Source organism: Podarcis erhardii, assembly GCF_964252035.2.
Source record: "Podarcis erhardii genome assembly, chromosome: 7".
In the NCBI taxonomy this organism is placed as follows: Eukaryota; Metazoa; Chordata; class Lepidosauria; order Squamata; family Lacertidae; genus Podarcis; species Podarcis erhardii.
In genome coordinates, this window is record NC_138511.1 from 57,260,392 (window position 1) to 57,281,962 (window position 21,571).

General features: G+C 41.6%; 1 protein-coding gene across 1 annotated transcript; it reads left to right on the plus strand.

The window, feature by feature from the left end:
• Positions 1-1,340: 1,340 nt before the first annotated feature.
• LOC309347710 (cell adhesion molecule 2-like) lies at positions 1,341-14,906 on the plus strand. The gene is made up of 8 exons (XM_081872462.1): positions 1,341-1,363; positions 2,685-2,857; positions 5,744-6,070; positions 7,660-7,980; positions 9,484-9,786; positions 10,450-10,641; positions 11,637-11,683; positions 14,242-14,906. The coding sequence occupies exons 2-8, from the start codon at positions 2,815-2,817 to the stop codon at positions 14,383-14,385; spliced, it is 1,377 nt and encodes a 458-aa protein (XP_081728588.1). The 5' UTR covers positions 1,341-1,363; positions 2,685-2,814; the 3' UTR covers positions 14,386-14,906.
• Positions 14,907-21,571: the final 6,665 nt, after the last annotated feature.

Here is a 21,571-nt window from a genome sequence, read left to right on the forward strand (position 1 = left end):
TATCTCTGCTTACTTTTATATTTGACTTGACTTCCTTTCGTTCTTTGTCTGCTCTATTAGTGATATCAGCAAAAATGTTCTTGCTTCAAAATTCCACTAAAGCAAAACAATTGCTATGTAAGCTGATTTAAAAGGACAAAACTATTTTAGTAACTTCTTGAAATCTTCTTACAATTTTTGTAATCTTCCAGTATATTTGAGGAAGTAACTCTCATGCTCATTGTGTGCCAACTATTCTATAAATGTTTTGCACTTTGTACAATGTTCAGAGCACCAATGGCACAGATGTTCAAGGTGACTCTCCTGATATGCATTTCAGAAAAATAAAGTAATGCCGCTGGCATATGTTTCAAATGATTATTTTGTGTTCTGATTTCCACAATATTACCAAAGCTTAACACATAGCAAAATGTAAAAGGGAAAAAAATTCAGTTTGCAAGATGGATAGAATGGAGAAAGAGAGAAAGAAAGAGAGAAAGAAAGAGAGAAAGGAAGGAAGGAAGGAAGGAAGGAAGGAAGGAAGGAAGGAAGGAAGAATAAAAAGAGGATCTACAGTATGTTCAGAGGATGGGAGTGGTCAGGTAGAAAGAGGGGGAAAGACCTGGTTATTCAGTGATCCACCACTCTCTCTGTCCCCCACAGGGAGGGTGGGTTGGGCAACTCACTTTTGACTGAGAGGAAACCACCACCTGCCAATTACACATGGTGGATTCCTGGAATTGTGGAGTTAGCAGCTGGGGCTCCCATCAGAAAAAAGAAGAGAAGTCTCCAGCAGTTCAAAATGTGGCTGCCATGCTTGGACTACACATCCATTCCACTCCCTGGAACTCAGACCCACTGAGCACTTTCTTACTCCACTTTCCAGCCTGTTATTTGCAGTGGGCAGAGAGAAGCTGAGTGTGATTTCATAGTTGAAACAATTTTGGAGACTGAGAGAAAAGCCTCCCCTGGACATGAAGGGAGACAGTGAACCACTCCCTGCTCTTTCCAGATCTTCCTTTCCATTTCCCCTGCTTTTTATGTTTTTTCCCCCCACCACTCACAGAAACATTTAAACAGTGCTTGAAACAATATAACTGTAGCCACTTATGCTTTATCACAAATGCAACATCAAAAAAGAGGATATAAGAATATGTAGAGAGGACTTCAACTCCTGTGTCTAATTTGAGCTCAACAATTTTTCTTATCTCTGTTTACTTGTGTATCCGACTTGACTTCCTTTAGAACTCATCCACTAGGGTGTGTCATTTTAGAGGATGAAACTTAATTTTTGCAAATTTCTTCAGTGAGGGGTCTTAAGAATATGTTTTTGGGAGTGAGGAATTCAAATCTGCTTTTTTGTGATTGGAAAACATTTACCTTGGTAAGTCTTTTTTTTAATTACAAAGCAAATAAATTACTCTCAGAAAACCGAAGAATTTTAATTTTGCCTTCTAAAAGTGTCAGGTAATCTAAAGTATTAGATAGATAGATGATAGATAGACAGATGATGATAGATAGATAGATAGATAGATAGCACCGTTTGTGTGTGTGTAGAATGTTAATATAATATATAATATATAATAATATATAATAATATATAATATATAATATATAATATATAATATATAATATATAATATATAATATATAATATATAATATATAATATATAATATATAATATATAATATATAATATATAATATATAATATATAAACTGCAAGTACTTGGCAATCATTTTTAATTATTTCTATGCAACTTTACACAAATGTTATTTACCAAGCAATAATAAATTATATTGATTTAATAAAAATATCTTTTGAATTCCCAAGTGATGTTACAACTTTTTAGCTCAGACACAGAGCTTTGAAATGCAGATCTGTGCCTAGGAATGTGACACAAAAGGAAATCTGGATGAGCCCTTGATTTCTTGTCTGCTTTATTAGTGCTGTCAGGAACAGTCAACTTTTATTGCCTCTTGCTTTTGAAGAGTCGTCTCCCTCCCTCTTTCCCCTAATCTTCTCATTGATTTTCCTCAGACTTGTAAGAACATAAGAGCATCTCTGCTGGATCAGGCCAAAGGGAGCCTGTATCCTGTTCTCACTGTGGCCAAACAAAGATCTGTTGGAGGCCTGCAAGTAGATTGTTGTGTGTCAATCAAATCCGAGGCAACGGTGCACATCTGGTTTGATTTTCAAAAGCATCAGCAAAAATCTGCATGAAACTACTAAGTATGGAAGATAATGCCCCCATCTTCTCCATCATGAGGTTATTTCAGGGAGGTCCCTGAAAAATATCAACTCAGTAACAACAACAACAACAAATTATTTATACCCTGCCCGCCTGGCTTGGTTTCCCCAGCCCCTCTGGGCGGCTCCCAACAGAATATTAAAAACACAACAAAACAGCAAACATTAAAAACTTCCCTAAGGAAGTTGTATACAGGTTGTACATTGACAATAAAGGTATTATTATTATTATTAAACATGCCTCCTCTGTGTAGTTATCTTGTCCCTGAAGCTGAACAAATGGCAAATGTAAAAGGGAACAGATACCAGTTTGCAAAATGGATGGAATGGAGACAGAGAAAGCGAAAGAGAGAGAGAATAAAGAGGAACTATGTTCAGAGGGTGGGAGTGGTGCAGTAGAAAGAGGAAAAAAAGACCTGGTTATTCAGCAATCCAGCAGTCTCTCTTTCCCTACAGGGTGGGTCTGACTGAGAGGAAATCACCACCGGCCAACTACACATGGTGGATTCCTGGCATTGTGGAGTTAGCAGTTGGAGCTCCGGTTGGAAAGATATATTGCAAGAAGAGGAGTCTCCAGCAGGGCAAAATGTGGCTTCCATGCTTGCTGTTTTTGCTTTTCCTGCATGTGGGTGAGTTTCCTTTCCAAGAGATGTCTTCTCCTGCTTTCAGAAAACCCGGGTCCTCTAACAGCCTATTGGCACATTATGCAGAATAAGATGCAGTTGACTGAGGTTGTAGAATTCTGGGCTGTGCTTTCTTCATATCACAATGGGGGGGGGGTAGATGCTACCTCCATGTAAATATATATTCATATAAATCTCTTTCTGTAGCAAGCTAGCAGCAGAGAACGATGCTGAATATTCCCTCTCAGACCTGCTAACTTTTCCAGTGGCAGAAATATGATTCCTCTCCCTACAATCTGAAAGGGGACTGGCTGGGTTCAGACCACCTCCCCATTCTCTGCCACCTGGCTTGCAGAGTGGATATTCACATTGCCTTGGTGACTCATGAAAAAATGGTGCTACAGTGACTCGTGTGTTGTTGGCAATGCCAGGTACAAGACTTCTTCGATAGCTAGCTTGGAGTCAGAGTGGTGTAGTGATTAAAATGTTGGGCTAGAACCTGGGAGACCAGAGTTTTAATCACCACCAGGACTCACCTTAGGCCTGTCACTGCCTGTCAGCCTAACATGTTTGTGAGGATAAAATGAGGGAGAACTGGCTATGCCACCTTGAGCTCCTTGAACTCCTTGGAAGAAAGGGAATAAAATAGATAGACAGGTTGGTAGACAGATCAGGTGTAGGCCACGAGAGTCTCTAGCTCAGCCTTTCCCAACTTTGGGTTCCCAGAAGTTGTTGGACTACTATTCTCACCATCCCTGACTGCTTCTCCTGCTAGCTATGGATGATGGGAGTTGTAGTCCAACAACCCTTGGGGACCCAAGGTTGGGAAAGGCTGCTCTAGCAGGTCAAAAACTTACTGCCATTTGTGATATTAGTAGTAGAAACAGCAGTACAAAAGTACACAAGATAGCTTTTATTGCGTATGGGCAAGTTTTTTTTCCTGAGAGATCTTTCCCACACAGAATGTGTGGGCAACATTTTGGAATGATTCTAGAGGAGTCCATAAGCAATTGGAAAGAGTGCCTTCTTGGCCTAGCAGAAACCAGCCCATGAAGGGGGAATTGTCCTGTGCAGCCTCTGGGGGAGGGCTTTCCAGAGCTCCAGCTGCCCAGGACAGTGTAGCCTAGGCTGTTAAGCAAGCCCACAAAATGAAGGAGAAGGAGAATCTTTGGCGCAAGTTGGTGCCTCTGACACTTTTGTTCACTGACCTGGAGTTTTTAGTGAAGGGAGCTGGGGGAGGGGTTAATAAATATTTTACATAAATAGATAATAGAATAAGAAAATGGGGGGGGGGGAAACAGTCGTATGCATAGTAATGACAGATTTTTTAAAAAGAAAACCAATAATAATAATTTATTATTTATACTCCGCCCATCTGGCTGGGCTTCCCCAGCCACTCTGGGCGGCTTCCCCAAAAAATATTAAAATACCGTAATACATCAAACATTAAAAGCTTCCCTAAACAGGGCTGCCTTCAGATGTCTTCTAAAAGTCTGGTAGTTGTTGTTCTCTTTGACATCTGGTGGGAGGGCGTTCCACAGGGAGGGTGCCACTACCGAGAAGGCCCTCTGCCTGGTTCCCTGTAACTTGGCTTCTTGCAGTGAGGGAACCACCAGAAGGCCCTCGGTGCTGGACCTCAGTGTCCGGGCAGAACGATGGGGGTGGAGAATCTCCTTCAGATATACTGGACCAAGGCCAGTATATCTGGCTCCACACTGTTCATCCATAGAGCTGAATGCTCAGCAAATGACTGGATGGGAATCATTTCCATTGTACTGCAAACCAGACAGTGATTAGCCAAGGACATTCTGCCCACGCCATTCTTCTTAATTCTGCCCATTCTTCTTAATCAGGTACAACTTTGTACCTAATCCCCTGTCCTGTTTTATGTTGAAAGTTGATCAGCCTGCCCTTTGTCTATTCTTCTTCACCCCTGTCATGTGTGCCTGTAACAAGCTCTTTGTCACAAGCCAGATCCAATAAACCAAACTCTCCCCTGTGTGGTATCTCCCCAGTGGGGGGAAAAAACCCACACAAAAAATGTACCTAATCTTGGTGTCCAGGATCCTGTGAAAGTTGTAAGTCGTTTTGACCTTTCAGGACAAGTGGACACAGTTTTCCTCATGTTAACCAATTCTTCATGTGGCCGGTTCCTCAGGAAGTTCAGCAAGGTCATGTTTGTTTCACAAGAGCAAATGCTGAAAAATCTCAATAAATTTCAAGGAAGTCATTAGGAGGGAGTTGAGAGGAAGTTGGAAAAGTCAGGTCTCTTCAGGGTGGTTGGAGGTTATTTAAAACTAGAATTATAGAAGCTGAGCTTAAATGTATCTAGTGTCCAAGAACATGCCAGTGTGGCTAACAAGCCTAGCCAAGGCGGCTATAAAAGGCAAGAAAACTCCCCTTAAAAATACAAATCTTGCTCAAATGATGAGGGAAGGAATAATCACAGATTCCATTAGTGACACCTAATGTGGAAAGTAGGGAACCCTCATTTCTCTCCAACCTTATCTTGCCACTTTCCATTACTTTAAGGACGTTCCCCTCAGCAGCCCATTTCCAGTATTCATAGGCTCATAGAGTTGGAAGGTGTATTTCAGGGACTGCCCTATTCCTGTGATGGTATTTTGTTTTAACTGTTTGCAATTTTGAATTTTAAATTTAGCTCAACCATGTGCTGTTGCAAGAAGATCAAAGCAGAGGGGAGCATGTCTCAGGAGAGAGACAGACTTGTGTTCCTTGCAAATATGCAGAATGCATACATACACTTTGCAGTTGCATGCATGCAATTTTCAGGATGCAATTGCATTGGGAAGTTTGTGGCTCAGTGACAGATATTGTGCTTTTAGGTTAATCTTTCATATTGTTACACTGTTTTTCTCCTTGCCATTTTAGGGTCTATTATGAATGCTACTCCACATTCTTCAGTGATTCAAACACCTACCACTGTGACTGTGAAGGAAGGATCAACACTGAATATGCAGTGCAGGTTCAATGAAGACAGCACCAAATGGTCTATTAAATGGTATAAAGTTAAAGGCAATGAACAGATGGAATTGCTTAACTCAAGCCTAATTCACATATTTACACATCTAAAAGACAAATTAAGTAATTTCAGTTTGACATCTGTGGATTTGAAGGATACTGGAACTTATCTGTGTAACGTTGTCATCGATGAGAATTTTCAACCTCTCGGTAATGGGACAAAGGTGACCATCATTGGTAAATACTTGAATTCTTTCCAAAATCTGTTTTAACAGGGTAGCTTCAGTCCTTTAACACTTGTATAGTTTGTGGATTGGAGAATGTTTGTGGGGATTTGAGGCTGCTCAACACCTTTCAGAAAACCCACATTAGCTTTCCAAAGTAAGACAATAGTTTAGATAAAAATCAGTGCCTCTCTAGTCTAATGGGAGCACCATGGATGTTCCAGTAACTGATCTATGGGGTCCATTTTTCTTCTGAAATGTGCAAAATGAAAGTGTCCTCCACACATTACATTTGAGGGGTCACCATGTGAGTAAAAAGTCTTCTGACACAAAGTGTGGGGTAAGGTCAGAGCCACAGCCTTGCTACACTTTCACTCATCTGATACCCATTCTCATAAATTCATTTTATTTTTCTTAGAGCTCGTATGCCTGTGTTTTGTCCTGTTTTTGCTGTGCTCACTGCTTTGATCATTTTGTGCTGCACTGTGGTCCATAAACTTGTTTACTGTGATTATTTAAAATGAGAAAAGCAGTCAAAAGTTGCCAGTTTTCAGCAGAGCTGATGCAAAGGCCTCTTTTCTCCCATTGCCTCTCTTATGTTGCAGAGCACACAAACACATAGACACCTAAATCTATATTAGCAACAAACAGAGAAAGATCCATTAAAACCATACATGGTTGGTACTTAACACCTAGCTGACTAGCCTTTATAAACCAGTTCTCCCATATGCTGGAGAGGGTGTCCCGCTATAAGGACATACTGACACACGTGGTGGGCATGTCCAAAAATTGAAAAGTTCTGGGGAAATGTTTTTACAGAGATATCTTTGATCACAAGTCAGATGGTACCCATGACCCCAGGACAGGCTCTGCTTAACCTGTCAGGTTACACCATGAATTTGGAACAAAGAACTCATAACTCCTCTGTTAACCACAGCAAGAACGGCCATTGCCAGGGCATGGAAATCATTGCAATTATTGACCATGGACCAGTGGTATAGTGCAATCTGGCAGGTAGCATTATTGGAAAAACTGACATGGAAATTGAAGACAGCAAGAGGTTAGAGGAACTATGATAACTTTTATGCAATCTGAGGCAACTTTATGGATCATACAATGATACATATAGCAGAACGGTGCCTATGGTCTACAGCACAGTTTGGCATTCATGAAGCACATCTTTTATTTTCCCCTCCTGCCTTTGTATATAAACTCTGCAGACTAGGACTGCTGCTGATACTATATATCTTTTTAATTGTGGGCAATAGTCCAAGCAATGGAGGTTATTATGTATAATGTTGTGTTTGTTAAGATTGTGATGATTTTAGCATATATACTTAGCCAAGTTCTTTGGAGTATTCAGAGATGATTCTCTGACTGTACATAGCTGTTTTATCTTAATTAAAAAAGATAATTAATTAAACACACACACACACACACACACACACACAGATATCCATCTCTTCCTCAAAGCCGTCCAGTCCTAGGACTGTCCAAGGTGCTTTTTCTGAATGCGTCAATCCCTCTTCTTCCACTCTAGCTACCTTCTCAGTGTCCAATGCTTTCAGTAGGGGTGCAGATTATGACATCTCTTTCCTGCAGAAATTACTGACTTTGAGGTGAACCAGACTTCTGGATCCATCCATGAAGTGGAAGGGGCGGATGTCACCATCGAGTGTCGCTTCAGGACAGTCGGCAGGAATAGCAGCATGTATGTCAGTTGGGACAAAGATGGGCTTGCGGTTGAGCAGGCTAACAAGACGGGCTCCTACAGGATCACTCAGAACCTGAGAGCAGGATTTGCTTCTCTCACCCTCACAAATGCTACTGCGAGCGATTCAGGGTTGTACACCTGTAACGTTGGGAGAGAACCAAGAAATCAATCAAAATCATCAGGAATTGCATCTCATGTTGTCATCACGAGTAAGTGCTGGGAACTTTCTATCTGGTTATTAAACAATGAGCAGAGAAGGTTATAGGAATGCACCCCAGAGGATAGTAACTCTCCATTTGAAGCTTCTCAGAGGTCCTTGGACCCAAGTCTGTATTTCTGCTCCATAACGCAGAGGTAGGAAACCTTTTACAGCCTGAGGTGTCAGAAGCTGACACAATTTTTCAGTCATTCAATCCCTTTCACATGGTCTCCTGGGATAAAATTAAAATCACAGGGTAAATGTCCAGATTTAAGGGGGAAGCATATAGGTCACAGCCACACTATGCATTTAAAGCACATGACTTTCCCCAAAGAATAATGGAAATTGTAGTTTACCCCTTGCACAACTACAATTCCCAGCACCCTTAACAAACTACACGTCCCAAGGTTCTGGGGGTGATGGCGGACCCCCATGTGCTTTAAATGCAGCATGTGGACCATAGAGTGTTTGCTTTTAGCTCCACCCTATGTTTGGCAGGCTGACACTTCTCAGTCAACAGGCTGGATCTTCCTTGGCCCACCACAGGCCATCAAATCCTCTGCCCTGTGCTAAAGACAGGAGGATCTGTCAATTTCAGTTTCTTTTGGTGTCTCATTTTTTCAGTCTTAAGTTCAATTCACCACATCTCCACACCAGTTTACTTTTTTTTTAAGTCCTCACGAAAATTGTCAGTATGTTAGTGCCAATTTATCCTAATGAGTTTTTGTATGCTATTTTCACACATATATGCATCTTTGTACACACTTCTCCTTTAATGTTCACATTTTTGTAGACACTATATGGCTAGACCACTGCTTTGCCAAATTTGGGGACGTGTGAATTTCAACAGGTAGCTGCATATGGGTTTGTATATATTTGGGGGAAGTGCAAATGTGGTTTGCATTCAGTTGTGACGAAACAGATCTGAATCTCTCTCTGTCTGCCTCATGTAGCTTCAGACTTCAGCAATAGCACTGCAACAGGTCCATTCTCCATTTGTCTACCTGCTGACCTCCATTATGTTTTCATAGAATCATAGAATCATAGAGTTGGAAGAGACCACAAGGGCCATCGAGTCCAACCCCCTGCCAAGCAGGAAACACCATCAGACTACAACTTTTGGACTACAACTCTCGGGAACCCCAGCCTGCGCAACTGTACTCCCATCAGCTCCAATGATATGCAGCCATGCTAGCTGGGGATGATGGAAATTGTAGTCCTAAACAACTGGAGGGCTGTTCCCTGGCCCACACTGAAGGCTGCATTCACAGCCACTCCTAAAGCCATTTAGCACCCTCAGTGCTCAGCCTAACAAAGATCCAGAGAAAAGCCCAAAACGCAAACTTCAAAGAAGTCAGTTGTTCCATGCGCAAGTTCCATGGCTGCGTATTTAACTCAAAGTCACAAAATCTGGCATTATTTGTCCAGTCTCACAGATGCAGACTTTATCTCCTCTGGCAATTTGAAGGTTGCACACTGAAGTTGTCAAATGCTTTTTCTGCTCTTTCCACAGCGGCTAATCTGTCAGTTATCCAGTCACCTGCTTTCATCCAAGGAATGGAAGGGCAAACACTCATTATAAACTGTAGCGTTGCAGTTGCCAAGAATGTGCGACTCCTCCCGTACAGTGTCACCTGGTATAAAAATGGCACTGATGGACATGAGGAGGAGGTGACAGGTGCAGGCAGGACTCTGAGCGCAACCACAGGCCTGGCTTCTCTCATTCTGCCCAGTGTCCAAAGGAATGACTCTGGAATGTACCGATGTGCTGTCGGTAGTAATGGCCGAGGAAATGGGACCATGGTGACAATCTCTGGTAAACAGAATCATATTTTTTTTCTGATTTCCTTTCTACAGGGAATGAGATGTAAAGGTATTTGGAACTGATAGGTGTGAAATGTACAGGGGTATAAAAGAAAATTAAAAGAAAATTTTCCAGTTGTAGATAGATAGAAATTCTGGGTCACTTTTGACCCAAACCAGACGTTAAGAGCTTCCAATTGCTCCATCCTCTGCCCTCCCCCTTCTTGTTCAAAGTCCCCACTGTTGTGGGGGAGCGGAGAACATTTCTCAGCAGGTTGCAAGTTCTGTTTTCAGTTTGATACATAACAAATAAATAGCTGTTCCTGGGGACACAGCTCTGTTATCGCTGATGAGCTGATGGGTGTTTTGAAAGACTGGAGGACAGTGAATGTGTCTCCACTGATCCCACTTCCACTTTCTAGGTATTAAACCTAGGTATTAAATGATGTATCATTTCCCACAAGTCTCAAAGTGGCTAGCAAAGCCATAAAATACAAAACAACTTAATGACCAGTTATCAAAGCAACTTAATGATCCACTACCCACTGGTCCTATATCCATGCTAATTTTCCTGAAATTGGAATCTGGGCATGAGCAAAAGTTTGAGGTGTCAGCCATACCCTCAAATGGAGCCCTGTGGAGCAGCAGAATCTTGCCTGCCTGCTTCATTCCACAGACCACCAAGGGGGTCTTTATTTTCTTATTCCTTCTCAACCAGAACGAGACAAGCAGCTAGAAACTGACAGTGGAAGTCCTGGAGCTGGAATTGGAGCCGGAATTGGAGCTGGAGCCGGAGCTGCAGCAGGAATCTTCCTCCTCTTGTTGCTGCTCAGTGTCTTAGCATGGAGATGCAAGAAGAGGGCTAAAGGTAAGTCTCTCTCCCCTGACAGCATCTTGGAGAGGTCATATGGGAGGTAAATGGATTAACTCAGTGTTTCCCAACCTTGTGCCTCCAGCTGCTTTTGAACTACAACTCCCATCATCCCTGACTAGCAAGACCAGTGGCAAGGGATGATGGGAATTGTAGTCCAAAAACAGCTGGAGGCACAAGGTTGGGAAACACTGGATTAACTCACACAATGTGCATTTGCAAATGCTTCCCTGGGCATGGCAGGGAGAGGGTGTTGCAGACTGTGACGGGAAAGAACTGCAATTCAGTTCATTTGATTTGATGCAAACTTTCCGAATTCACATTTTTGGAAACAATCTCTGATTTGAAATACATCCTTCCAAATTCGTGCTTCTCTGAAATGTGCAATGTTGTCACCCAACCAAGTAACATGCCCAAAATGCATGTTCTAGGGTACATAGAAATGCATATATTAGAGAAAACAATATTTAGAATTATTTATATGAGGTAAAAATTATTTATATGAGCCTCCCACTTTTAAAGATTTGAAGTATGTATATTTTGTTATTCATTTATATACCTAGAACATTTACTAGCCTCCCAGACCAGCTTACAAAGATCAGAAGTAAGACTGCCCCTGCCTTTAGACCTACATTCTAATAGACACAACACAAAAAAGGGATAGCTTGGGAAGAGGAAAAAATAAATGACCATAAGTTACAATGTTCCACAGATGGAGTCCTTCATTGAGTGAACTGCCCTGAGATCTTATGATGAAGGACAGTAGCCAAACTTAGATTCTCAAAATGTTTAGGGGTATGCGTACCCCTGCGTCCCCCCAGAAAGTCTCAGAAATGCAAATTAGTGCCCATCTCCACCCAGGATGGTTAACAAGGAATTTCTGTGGAATGTGTCATCAGTCACATGTGTTCTTGACTCATTCATTCTTGGGATTCTTTAATGCTTATTCAAACATAACCACTTTCGAATTTCTCTTCATCATTCCATTCCAGAAAGCACAACAGAGACAGAAGCTGCTTCAACCAAAGAAGCAGGAACGGTAAGAGGGATTAATGTTACATAATGAACACACATATCCTGCTCCTATAAATTTCCAGGCTGTGCTAGGCTTTGCTGGGGCCACTCTAGGCTTCTCCCCGCATCTGCTCCGAGGTATCTGGTGCATTAGGATGTCCACTCTGGTCCACCCTGAGTGTCATCTTGTCTGCCCAAATGGCCTTCTGTTCACAGTGGGGAGCACTAGGCATCACTTTCTTGTGCAGGGCAGCCTAACATCCCTAAAAGGGATCATAGGATCTCTTCCACATGTTGCTATCCACTCTAGAGTTTGGTTGGAATAGAATTGGTTCATCCCACTCCTGGACAAGTCTGTTTCACCCCTGCTCATCTTTATTTACTCCTGCATTTCCCTACCATCCTATCACTTCCAAACTGGGAGATAGCTAAACTCTAGAACTCTGGATGGTTTAAATAGGTAGGAGAAGACATAATAATTGCAGTTTAGGTGCTCACATGGGTGGGTTGGACATACAAAGAGATCAGCTTACTGCTTTGTTTAAAATGCAGCCCCATCCGTAGAAGAAGAAAAATGAAGCATAGGAATTAGGCTGTGAAACCTTCTTTTATTTAAATTCAGCTGCAAAATAAGTTGGCACCCCTTCCTTACCCCACTTAGCAAAGAATCAGAAAACAGACTGAGAAGTAAGTTTAAAATATGATTTACTCACTCATAGTCACACATTTGTTCTCAGCAGCAACAGCAGTAAAATAAATGCAGGCAAAATACTGAATTTACAGTAAAAGCAGCCTCATGTATGTGCCTCAACTGGAGCAATTGGATATCCATCTGCTTCCATTGCTGGTCAAAGAGAAAAGGAGGGAAAGAGAGGCAGGGAAATGACATCACACTAAGCCCTCTCTACCAATTACATTTTTATGGCCTGGGTCTGCCTATCAGCAGTACAGCTCTGTGGTCTTAACCCCTTCATATGCTAACTAGCAAGAATACGCATTGTTAGATTTGGCTATCAATGACTATCAATAACTATCAATGAAGATGGCTATCAATGACTACTAGCCATGATAACTGCTCTGCCTACCAGGAGTGCCAACTTGGCCCTGCAACCGTGGGTGCCCAGGGCCATGGGTGACATGCAGCATGACTGGCCCTTGCACTGAAATTTGTGGGTGCCTGGCCCCTTCATGGGGAATTTTGTGGGTGCTCAGGCACCCAGGGCCCCAGGGAGTTGGCACCTATGCTGCCTACAGAGCTGGAGTTAATAACGTCTGAGTACCAGCTGCTGGAAACTGCAGGAGGGGAAACTGCTTAAATCCTGCTTTCAGTTTTCCCACAGACATCTGGCTGGCCACTGAGTCTCCTTCTTCCAGCAGAGAGCTCATCAGCCCATTCATGCTGTCCTCAACCTCACCATTCTATTACCCCTCCTTTCATTTTTCTCTCTCAATTAAGATTCAGTGTTCTGTAGCTACTGAATATTTTTAGTCAGTGTTTTCTTTTGGTGACATTACTCATTGCTATGGAGTACAGTCACTTTTTTTTTCCTGTCCAGGGCAGCCATTTTAAGTTGTTACCCATGGCACTTTAATCAAGATATGAGTACTGGCAACTCATTTTTTAACCCCCCCCCCAAAACCCACTGTGGTTAGTCATCACTGGACTGTGATTTGTGTTGTTTTTTAAATATATATCTATATCTATATCTATATCTATATCTATATCTATATCTGCATCTCCCTTAGGGTGTTGATACATTACCCTGAAATGTATTTCTGAAAACCTTGGGTTTCCCCCAAACATGCTGATTAATACCTTTCCCCTCCCCTCTTGTTTCTTAGTGGCCTGGTTTTGATTCTAGTTCTGTTTTCACTTATCACAAAAAATCACTATTAGAGGGGGAGTAATGTGGGTGGCGCTGTAGGTTAAACCACAGAGCCTAGGACTTGCTGATCAGAAGGTCGGTGGTTTGAATCCCTGCAACGGGGTGAGCTCCCGTTGCTTGGTCCCTGCTCCTGCCAACCTAGCAGTTCGAAAGCACGTCAAAGTGCAAGTAGATAAATAGGTACTGCTCCGGCGGGAAGGTAAATGGCGTTTCCCTGCGCTGCTCTGGTTTGCCAAAAGCGGCTTAGTTATGCTGGCCACATGACCTGGAAGCTGTATGCCGGCTCCCTCGGCCAATAAAGCGAGATGAGCGCCGCAACCTGAGTCGGCCGCGACTGGACCTAATGGTCAGGGGTCGCTTTACCTTTTTAAAATGGTGATACACCTCTTGTGGTGTTGCCTCCCCAGGATGGTGAAATTTTCTCTATTTCTTTGAGGAAGGGTTGGATCGTGTCTCTTGCAGCCTTTGCCAACCTGGTACCTTCCAGATGTTGCAGTCCAACAACATCCAGAGGGCACCAGGTTGTCAAAAGTTTACTTACTATATCCATTTCCCCTCTTGCCTGCTCCAAAGCTCCCGATGTATATATTTATTTCTGCAGTTTCTTTTGCCACCTGCAAACAACATGCTTTCAAGACCACCACAGACAGAATGAAACAAACTTTCTGTTCCCCGTCCCCTCTCTTTCTCTTAACAGCATCTTCCTTTAACCAGCCGGCAGAAAGAGTTGACCTATGCCAGCCTTCGTTTCAACAAAAAGGAAGTGGAACCAGATGCTGGGGTGATCTATGCAGAAGTGCGAACAAAACCGAAACAGCGAGCTGGCAACAGCCAGATCTAGCCTCCAAACCAGCCACTTGCACTAGAGGAAATGAAACAGGATGGGAGTGAGGCATGAGCAGCCTTTCAAAAGCCCTTGGACCCCCATTCTCTATGACACTGTTCCTTGTCCTTTCAGAAAAAACGGAGCTGTTGCCTTGAAAACCCACATTCTGGAAGATTTGCTGACGCCATCATCCCCCTTTCTTCCTCATCTTTTGCTGGGCAGCCTGAATCTATGGTCATGATGTCTGCCTCTTGGGATGCTGCTGAAGCCATCATTGGCCCTCGCCATCTCAGCCATCTCCCTCCTTCCAAAGGAGCAGGTGTAGGAAGCGTGTGGTGGCTGCTGCTGCAAAGAGGGTGACTGACTAGGGCGAGGTCCCTTGGCTGGGTGTCCTTCAGAGCTAACATTTGGAATGCATGCACTTGCTTCCGAGAGCTGCTGGCTTTCCTTCATTCCCACCTGTGGCAGTTGAGAAGCCACTTCCCCACATAGCTGCAGTGTGGATTTGTGAATACATTTACCATGTGGGAGGGGGCCAATTGACCATGCATCTGATCTGGTTGCAGAGAAGTGGCTGCAATGCTGTTATGAATGTGTGCGACAGGAGCCTTTGTCAAGCAACTGGAGATCTCGGCTGAAATTCTCCATATATAATCTTTCCCCTCTTGCTCTCAAGAGCCTCCATCCCCAAGGCCATGGAGCAATCAGCTAGAAGAGGCTTGGATTTGTGCGTCATGTCAAATGAGGAGCAACGATTCCTTGTATTGCCCAGGGTTGGACTCGATGGCCCTTGGGGTGCCTCCTAATTCAACACTTGTATGATTCTACCAGCTCTCTGCTTCTCATTTGCCAGAGCCATGCACTGAAGTACACATTCAGACAATGGACAACTTTGTGGCACAGCCAGTGATAGCTGGCGCTTATTGGATCTAGTAGGGCTACAAAGTCATGGGGTGTTGCCACCTAGAGGTCATGGGCATGGCCAAGTTCTGGTGTGCTCCCCATCTCCCTCCCTTGCAAAGATATTATGGACACTTAACATTGTTTTACAGATCGTTAGCACTTAACTAAACTGAAACATGTTTTCCTTTGGTTCAGAAGGGGCACAATTGCTTCTCTGCTGGGATGCAAGTTGTGTGGTCTCCACTTGTCCAGTCCTCTTCATTTGCAAAGAAAGTGTTTAAATGCTGCAGTTTTATTAATGCCGAGCACTTAAGTGTCTTACCTTGGTTCAGAAGAAGCCCTTCTGCTGTCACAATATATTGTGCAGATTCATGCCACAGTAACTGTACATTAACCAGAATTCATAGGACTGTAAACACTGAAGACTGCAGCTGGGGAAAACCAACTTTCATTGCTTCCTCATGTTAGAAAACCAACAGCGACCCTTCCTCACACATGGTGTGTCAAGGCCAGGGTATGCTTCAGCCTCATCCAGTCTTTTAATGTACATACAGTGGTACCTCGGGTTAAGTACTTAGGTCATTCCAGAGGTCCATTCTTAACCTGAAATTGTTCTTAACCTGAAGCACCACTTTTGCTAATGGGGCCTCCTGCTGCTGCTGCTGCCGCAGCCTCTGAACAATTTCTGTTCTCTTTTTTTTATATATAATTTTTTATTAATTTTCCAATTTTTAACACTAAACAGCAACAACACACAAACATCAACAAATACAGACACACCCAAAAAATATCATTTCTTAACCTCACTTTCATACGCCTCGTTTCTCGGACTTCCCCGTACCTCACCCTTTTTGCATCCTTATTTTGCAGTTTTTCAACAACCCCTTTTGCCAATTAAATTTTAAATTTAAACTCATTGTCATTCTCAATTTCACCTTAAATCATCAAACAGTTTTAGCTGCAATTCTGCATCTTCCTTCCCCTTGACATTTTATCATTCCTCTATTTTACAACAGTTCTTAACATATACTTTAAACTTCTTCCAATCTTCTTCCACTGTCTCTTTCTCTTGGTCGCGGATTCTGCCGGTCATTTCTGCCAGTCCCATAAAGTCAATCACTTTCGTCTGCCATTCTTCCAGTGTGGGTAATTCTTGTGTCTTCCAATACTTTGCTAGAAGGATCCTTGCTGCTGTAGTGGCGTACATAAAGAAAATCTTATCCCTCTTTGAAACCAATTGGCCGACCATGCCCAGGAGAAATGCCTCCGGTTTCTTTTGAAAAGTACATTTAAGTACCTTCTTAATTTCATTATAAATCATTTCCCAGAAGGCCTTAATCCTTGGGCAGGTCCACCAAAGGTGAAAGAAGGTACCTTCGGCTTCATTACATTTCCAGCATTTATTATTGGGCAGATGGTAAATCTTCGCAAGCTTGACTGGGGTCATGTACCACCTATAAATCATTTTCATAATATTTTCTTTTAAGGCATTACATGCCGTAAATTTGATACCGGTGGTCCATAACTGTTCCCAGTCCGCAAACATAATGTCATGACCTATGTCCTGTGCCCATTTAATCATAGCTGACTTAACAGTTTCGTCTATTGTATTCCACTTCAGCAATAGGTTATACATTCTTGATAAATTCTTAGTATTGGGTTCTAACAATTCTGTCTCTAGTTTCGATTTCTCCACCTGGAAACCAATTTTCCTGTCTTGTTTAAAAGTCTCCATTATTTGATAATAATGGAGCCAATCTCGTACTTTAGACTTTATTTTCTCATAGCTCTGTAATTTAAATTTACCACTTTCTTGTTCTAAAATTTCAAAATATTTTGGCCATTTAGATTCCATGTTAAGTTTCTTCACCTCCTTGGCTTCCATAGGTGATAACCACCTAGGAGTTTTATTTTCCAGCAAATCCTTATATCGAATCCAAACATTATATAATGCTTTTCTAACAATATGGTTTTTAAAACCCTTGTGAACTTTAACCTTGTCATACCATAAATATGCATGCCAACCAAACCTATTGTCAAATCCTTCCAAATCCAACGTGTCTGCATTCTCAAGAAGTAGCCAGTCTTTCAACCAGCAGAAAGCTGCTGATTCATAATACAATCTTAAATCCGGCAGGGCAAACCCCCCCTCTTTCTTTTGCATCAGTAAGTATCTTAAATTTTATTCTGGGCTTTTTGCCCTGCCAGACAAATTTATATATATCTTTCTGCCACTTCTTGAAGCAATCTAGTTTATCAACAATTTGTAGTGTCTGAAACAAAAATAACATTCTAGGCAATACATTCATTTTGATCACTGCAATTCGGCCTAACAAGGAAAGCTTCAGGTTAGACCATATTTCTAGATCTTTCTTTACCTCTGTCCAACATTTATCATAGTTGTCTTTAAATAAATTCACATTTTTGGATGTCATATTAATCCCCAAATATTTTACTTTCTTTGCCACCGTTAATCCAGTTTCATTTTGAAAACTCTCTCTTTCAACATTTGTTAATTTTTTTCCCAAAACTTTAGTTTTTTGTTTATTCAACTTAAATCCTGCCACCTGACCAAAAACTTGAATTAATTCCAAGACTCTCTTTGTACTAGTGTTCGGCTCTTGCAAAGTCAATACTAAGTCATCTGCAAATGCCTTCAGTTTGTACTGTCTAGCTCCGACCTGAACTCCTTTTACCAGCTGGTCCCCCCTAATCATATTCAGCAAAACCTCCAGGACAGATATAAAAAGTAATGGGGATATTGGGCACCCTTGCCGTGTCCCTTTTTCTATGGAAAGTTCATCAGTTACCACATTATTTACAATTAGCTTTGCCTTTTGTTCAGAATATATTGCACCTATACCATTTTCAAACTTTTGGCCTACCCCCATCCCATGGAGATTCTTTTTCATAAAGTTCCAAGAAATATTGTCAAAGGCTTTCTCCGCGTCCACAAAAATCAACACCGCTTTTGTATTAATATTTACAGTTAACAGCTCCATGATGTCAATTATATTCCTTACATTCTCTGATAAATGTCTTCCTGGGAGAAAGCCTGCCTGATCTTTATGAATCTCCTCCACTAACACTCTCTTCAGTCTTTTTGCCAAAATATCAGCAAATATTTTGTAATCCACATTTAGTAGCGATATAGGGCGGTAGTTCTTAATCTGGTTTTTTTCAGTTTCAGTCTTCGGTATAAGTGTGATGAAAGCTTCTTTCCACGATTCAGGTGCCTTTTCCCCCTCTAGTATTTCGTTACAAACCTCCTTAAACGGCTGTATTAACCAGTCCTTCAATGTTTTATAGTATCTGGAGGTTAGTCCATCTGGCCCTGGAGATTTCCCTAATTGCATGTTTTGAATGGCACCCTCTATTTCTTTATCTGTTATTTTCTCGTTTAAAATCAACATACTTTGCTGCGAAATTTTTTGTAATCCATATTTCTTAAGAAAGTCCTCTGTAACTCCTTCATTTTCAGGCCCTTGTGCATATAACCTTCTGAAATAACTCTGAAAACAATTGCTAATCTCGTTTGGTTTAAAAATGTTTTTTCCATCCACTTCCAAGCTTGTGACTGTGTTCAGTTTCTGTCTTTTCTTCAATTGCCATGCTAAAAGTTTCCCACATTTGTCCGCTGATTCAAATGTCCTCTGTCTCATTTGCTTGATTTTCCATTCTATCTCCTGATTCATCAATTCCATATACTGCATCTGATAAAACTTGATTTCTCTCAAAATTTCATGAGACTTTGGTTTAGACCTCAGTTTCTTTTCTCCTTCTTTTATTTTTTCCAAAATCCTGTCCTTCTTCTCATTTTGTTTCCTTCTCTTTAAAGAATTCTGTTGTATAAGGAAGCCTCGCATCACAGCCTTACTTGCGTCCCAAATCACTCTTTTCTCCACCTCTGTCCTCAGATTTATCTCAAAATAGTCCTTCAAAGTTTTTTGGGCCTTTTTGTAAATCTCAGCATCTCTAAATAGGGTGTCATTCATTCTCCATCTGAAGGAGCCAGCTGTTGTCAGTTTCATTTCCATCTTCACTGCGTTATGGTCAGAGCACGTTTTTGGGCAGATTTCCACTTTTTTTATCTTTGGAGCCATTCCACTGGTAATCCAAATTTGATCTATTCTTGTCCATGTCATCTGTGCCTCTGAAAAGAATGTTCCCTCTCTTTCAAGAGGGTTTCTTGTTCTCCAGATGTCAATCAAGTCCATATTTTCAGTCATTTCAAAAAAGGTCTTAGGTAGTCTCCCCTCTTTAGAGACCACCTGTCTTTGTGCTTTGTCCATGTTAGTAGAGACGACGCCGTTCATATCTCCCAACAAAATCACCTTATAATCCAGATAGTCCATTAATGTCTCATGCAATTTCTTATAAAATTCTGCCTTCCCTTCGTTTGGTGCATAAATGCCAACTATCAAAAATTTTTCTCCTTGGATTTGTATCTCAATTGCCAGAATCCTTCCATATTCATCCTTAAAGATCAGTTTTGGGATCAATTTCTCCTTTACGTAGATCACCACTCCTCTTTTTTTAACTTTGTCCGACGAAATAAATTCCTGTCCTAATCTTTTATTTATAAGCAATCTTCTATGTGCCCTTGTCACGTGGGTTTCTTGTAAGCATATCAGATCCAATTGTTCTCTTTTCAAAATATGAAAAACCTCACGCCTTTTTCTAGGAAGGTTCAGTCCATTACAGTTCCAAGTTAGAAATTGCAGAGACATTGTTATTTAGTTACCTCCAGTCGCTCCCTGCGGCTGGTCTTCTTCCGTTGGTGACTTGAGTCCAAAAGTCAGGTTTCCAAGATCTGTTTCCGACGTTGATTCTAACACTCCTTTCAAAAGGTCCTCCTCGTTTCTGTCCAGGAATTGTTCTTTATCTTGCACTGTTCTTATTTTGACTTTCTTTCCTTTGAAGTTAAAAGACAAACCTTGTGGAAATTCCCACCTAAAAGGTATGTTGTTCCTCTTCAGCAGGTCAACCAGATTCTTAAAGTATGTCCTTACCTCCAAAATGTATTTAGGGATGTCCTTGTAAATCTGCACAGAGACATTTTGAATCTGAAGAGTTCTCTGATAATGCAAGTTTAGTATCTTATCTCTTTCCTCTTTAGATCTCAAAGTTATCAGGCAATCCCTTGGGATCTTCCTACCTTGCCTTCTGCCTAATCTGAAGGCGGTTGTTATCTTAAATTCTTCTTCCTCTAAGTTTACCTGCCAGAAATTCTTCTCTTTCCGTTGCATCTCCAACAAAGACAAGGCCGCCTCATGCTGGTCAAGCTTCTTACACACTGGTATTAAACTTTCCTGCGTGGTTTCGGCAGTTAATTTAGCATCTTCCGCTATTTTTCGAATTGTAGCATTTTCTTGGACCAATTTATTTATAGTCTCTGTATTAGATGTAATGCTCTTAGTATTCAAGTCCAATTTTGTTGAAAGTTCTGTCAATTGTTTAGTATTCTCTGTACTCTGCTTTGTCAAATTTTCTAAAGATTTGTTTATTTTAAGCAATGCTTGTGTCACTGAATCCATAAATGCGTTTATTCCCTTCTCCTGTCCAGCTGTGCCTGTTGACAGTAAGCCTGTTATTGAGGCCCTTTTCTTTTGTGTTTTAACCTTAGATCTTGTTACTATCTCTTCTGCAGGGCCACTCATGTCCCAAGGTCGTTCCCACAGGAACAGCTTGAGTGGAAAAATCCAGTGACTTGATTTTAGCAGTCTATGTTACAACTGTTACCTTTCAGCCCTCTAGAGGGAGCATCATTGTATCCAGTAAGCAGGCGCAACAAAGAAACCCAAAGCCCTCAGAGGGGAGAAATTTTTAACAACAGTCTTTCAGTCTTTAAGTTGCAACAATGTTATTTTTATAAAGTCCAAGAAAACTGTATCCAATAAAGTCACCGCTTTGCAGCAGTTCTTGTCTGACAGTCTCCTGTCAAAGTGCTTCACCCAGGCAATCCGTTCCCAAAATCAGAGACAGCAGGAGTTTTCACTTAGTTTTTCCTCTCATGCAGGTTAAAATTAATTCTCTTTCATCCCCCCCTGCTCCTGCTTGCTGGGGGGGTAGTTCAAGTTCAATGTCTAGGTTAAACAGTTCAAACGATTCAAAATTACTTTTCTTTCAATTGCAGCTTCTCATGCCGTTGCTTTAAAAGTTCATGCAGTCCGGGGGAGGCAGACTTCCTTTATTTACCATCCCCGCTTTCAGCCAAATTTCACTTATTTTAAAGTCCCAATAAGTTTTCCAATCCTACTTACGGGTATTTCAATTTCAGTCCAAATTTCAGGAAGGA